The 4,115-nt window shown below is 34.9% G+C and overlaps 1 protein-coding gene across 1 annotated transcript in view; it reads left to right on the forward strand.

The window, feature by feature from the left end:
• Positions 1 to 2,472: 2,472 nt before the first annotated feature.
• LOC119633064 (glycerol-3-phosphate dehydrogenase [NAD(+)], cytoplasmic-like) overlaps positions 2,473 to 4,115 on the forward strand; it is a 7,242-nt gene continuing 5,599 nt past the window's right edge. The window contains exon 1 of the mRNA XM_038026275.1: positions 2,473 to 2,522. Within this exon, the coding sequence (XP_037882203.1) occupies positions 2,473 to 2,522 (50 nt within the window). The remainder of the gene's footprint in view (positions 2,523 to 4,115) is intronic.

Raw genomic sequence — 4,115 nt, forward strand, 5'->3', positions numbered from 1 at the left:
ACATCGACATCTTCTGGGCCATCTCAACGACCAAAGCAGTTTATTTTATGTAAACAAATAATACAAGAGTTTTTCTTTCACGAAGTTTGGAAAATGCAGAAAAAGAACTTAGATCTCCACGAATGGATGACGCAGCGTACTTTCAGACTCTGATAAGCAAACATTGTCTCTTCATTTCTTAGCTTTCATTGTTACTCTTTCTTTTTTAAATTGGAGCTATGCCCGTGACAAACATGGCGCCCAACGAAAAACGAACTAGTAAACGGTTGATGTAATTTCGGCATGATTAAATTAAATTCCATATATGTTGGTCGCGAGCCATCCGTTTATATTGTTGACTTTGACACATCTCGGGTTTTTGCAATTCACTAAGGCAACGTGATGTAAGATATCCGCAGAGTATGTCCAAGCTAATGCTGTGCATCTAGCGGAATCAGCTTGGAGTGATCTACAATGAGATGCCCCTTACACCTTAACGAAACCATCGCTAAGGAACGTTACTGACAAGATTTCGTCGAATTGAGTCGAGAAATAAAGTTCAAACCTCGCCGATATGCCAAGTGATCTTTTTAGCACTCGACCATAGGAAACTTCGGAAGCGAAGAAGATGAGAATAATGGCGGGCTAACGAGAATGCATTCAAGTCTCCATCTATTATACATATATATTTATCCCATACTGTGAAATTAAGAGGGAAAGCGATTCACAATTTAAAGATGGAAACTACACATTGCACACTAGGTTGGCCGCTCATTTACAATAGAAATGGCGCCCAACGGAAATCAAAAATGGAAATTTTAACAATATCTGCAAATTTTCCCAATAATAACTTTTTTTCGGATCACATTTGTTGGTCGCTCATTTACAATAGAAATAGCGCCCTACAAAAAACGAATTTATCAGGATGCATTTAGATCCGTCAATCAATTAGTTAATACTTTCATAGACCTACGTTGGTCGCTAACAATAAAAATGGTGCTAATGTAAAGATAAACCAGGAGACTTATTTCAAACTCTCTATATATATATATGTATTTTAACGGAAGGAGTAATTAGTGAGTGCATGGTAGCTTGCCCGAAGCTAAAATATCTTGATGAAGGGTAGTCCAGTTTTGGCTACCCGGGATTGTACGGTTAATCCGAAGGCAAAAGTGGTCTGACCCCGTTCAGTCGCGTAAAGTAATGCTAAAGGTTTTATAGTCTAACTTTAAGCACCACGGGGGTCAGAGGACCGCTCACAAAGCCACGTAAATCTGCGGGTTAAAGTAAAACTAATTGAAATTAATTGAAGTGAACGATATATAATAACATATAAAAAATATATCATCATATATGAAAAATATGAAAGATTCTGCTCGATAAAGGGCCAAACTTAATCTCGTAAAATGAAAATGTGCGCGAAACGATGCGCTCCCAGCCGCAATTGGACTTGGGCCGCATGCAACGGAAAATATCATAACCGGCGTTATTAAGGGGGGCATTATAATCCACTCGACTTTCATGAGAAGAGTGTGGGAGCCATTTATTATTAGTAGGGTAACGACGGCCCAAGACCTCGTCGAAATTAGGAGTTAGGCACCTCGTCCTTGTTGTTTTTGCGGTAGTGCAATTGCATTTCGGGCTACGCACCCATGTGCACACAGGGGTGGCTGAATAGGGAAAAGCTAGGACCACCGATGAATATTTTTATATTTATTATGTACATATACATATATATGTTTATTATATATTTAGTGTATATTTATAATATATATTCAAATATTGTGCGTAGTCTATATGTGTAATGTAGTATCTAAGCAAAAATTAATAAAGATAAAATTTAAATAGCCAAATAAAATTAAAGGTTTTTTGGTCCTTTTGCCTTAAATGCGCCACTTTTTTTATGTTGGATTAAGTTTTGTTTGGTAATTGATATGCTTCTTTAACAATATTGTCGCTTAATTATTTTTTTTTTTTTTTTATAGTTATACCGAATTTCACTTTGGTGCGTAAGATATTATTAATTAAGTGTTTGATATGAAATAAAACGTTGGCCGTTTTGTGTAGTTTTGCTTTGCCGGAAAATAGGTTTGCATAACAAGGCCGGAGTTGTGGAAGTCAAGGAAGGTGTGTTCGTTTTTACCGCTAACATTATGAAAATGAGTGATGAAAGTATGACCATGAGCACATCCATATCCAAATAGCTTCGAGTAATGAATTGAATCATTGCTTATTACTGACTGTGTTGCTTATTACTAAAAGTTTTTTATTGTGTAATATAATTAGATTACGTACTAATTGCATGGCGCTCAACGAGCGGCTCGCACATAAACGGCTTCAATGAAGGTCGCTGTAGCTACTGCTATACTCATCGAGTGAGCGATTCCTTTTTTCTTTCTCTTTTTGTGTTATCAAAACTCTTCATGTCCATTATAGTCTTATGGCACCTATTTGTCGTTTCCTTTCTTATGTACTTATTTAATGCTCGGAATAATGGAATTTTTAAGTGATTCAATCGCTCAAACCGATTCCAGCGATATCAAGTAAATTGTTTATTGTGGAATTTCCGTATTAGAAGTATCGTAATAGAAGCAAACAAACATTATTTTGCTTTTACTTCTTAAGAATCCCATTTTATTCAGTTGCGTTTGCATTCATGGAACGAAAAGTATACTGACAGAACCTTTATATGATTCGTTACCTGACGTGGAAGTTATTCTTATTATCGAAAATTATTTACCGCTGCTGATTGAATTTTTGAACACTGAGAATACCTAAATTAGATGAATGTTATGTTGTTTGTCGAATGAAAATTCCATTGATTAAGGAAGAATTTCTTTGTTCAATATTAGTTTGTACAGTTCAATTGTAGTCTGTACAATATTAGTTTGTACATATATACATGTTCTGCGATCCACCAGTAGATCCAACAAAGACAACACATCCCATAAAACAACCACAACAAATCAACAGCGGCAAAACCGTAAAAGCAACAAACAATTCATGTTATAATAATAAAGCGATGTAAACAGCCACTTAGCTCAGCAAAAACAATAGTCTCAACTAAATCCTGACATGTGGTTAGACCTTGTAATATTTGATTTGATGCCGGACAGTATTAACAAATATATATATATAAACAACAACTTGGAGTTCTAGTCATTGTTACGTCATCAACTATATAATTATCTTCAGCAGCACGCAGTCCGTATGTCCGGTTCTTCTTCGTATCTATTTTGTGTATATAACGTCTACATAAAAGTTAAGCACCATCTTAACAAAAAGTATAAATTCACGAACCACTCTAATAAATAAAATAAGCAAAGGTAGCATTTCATAAACAACGAGTGTCATACGAATGCATCGTAAACACTTCTCACCAATCTCATATTGCCCCTACAATAAACACTTGTCATCAATCTCATTACTTCGTTTTGATAAAAGTGCTGACTGTCGATTACTGGATAACCCAAAGGTTTCCTATAAGGCAGTTCTTTAAAACTAAGTTAGTTAATTACCAGACATAAGTAGCATTAACATCCTAATAAGTTCTTTAAATATAAACAAATGTTAAATAAAATTTAAATAAAAGTATGTGTTTTCTTAAGGGACTCATAAAGAATTAAATTGTGTTTTCAAGAAAACCAATCAATAAATAAAAAATGGCATCCCGCAGATTTATTGGCGTGTAAATTCTTTTTTTCTTTGGGAGAAATTAAAAATCCTTGTTTTGCTGTGCCATCGCGACTAGTAACGAAAAGATAGCTAATTTTTTTTGATGAACAAGGAAACGATAAAGGATTCTCGAAATCTTTTTATAACGAGGAAAAAGAAGAAAAGCCTGAAGCAAAAAGGAAATATAAGAAGTAAAAATGGGAAGAAAGGAAGATAAATCGATCGGCTAATGTACCAGTAGGAGTGTAGAACGCGAGAGAACCAACGTAATGTCAAAGGAGCACACCTCCTCGCACCGGTTGGTGCGTGGCATTTAACTTATATAATTGGTGTAGTCCATAACATAATTTAAGTAATCATACATATTTACTTACAAATTATTTAATGCGTTCGCTTTAATTAATATAAACATATAAACATTTTTTCTGCTATTCAAAGTGACACAAGGTAGGTTAGAGGGG

The sequence above is a fragment of the Glossina fuscipes genome, unplaced genomic scaffold (genome assembly GCF_014805625.2).
Source record: "Glossina fuscipes isolate IAEA_lab_2018 unplaced genomic scaffold, Yale_Gfus_2 2, whole genome shotgun sequence".
NCBI classification, from domain to species: Eukaryota; Metazoa; Arthropoda; class Insecta; order Diptera; family Glossinidae; genus Glossina; species Glossina fuscipes.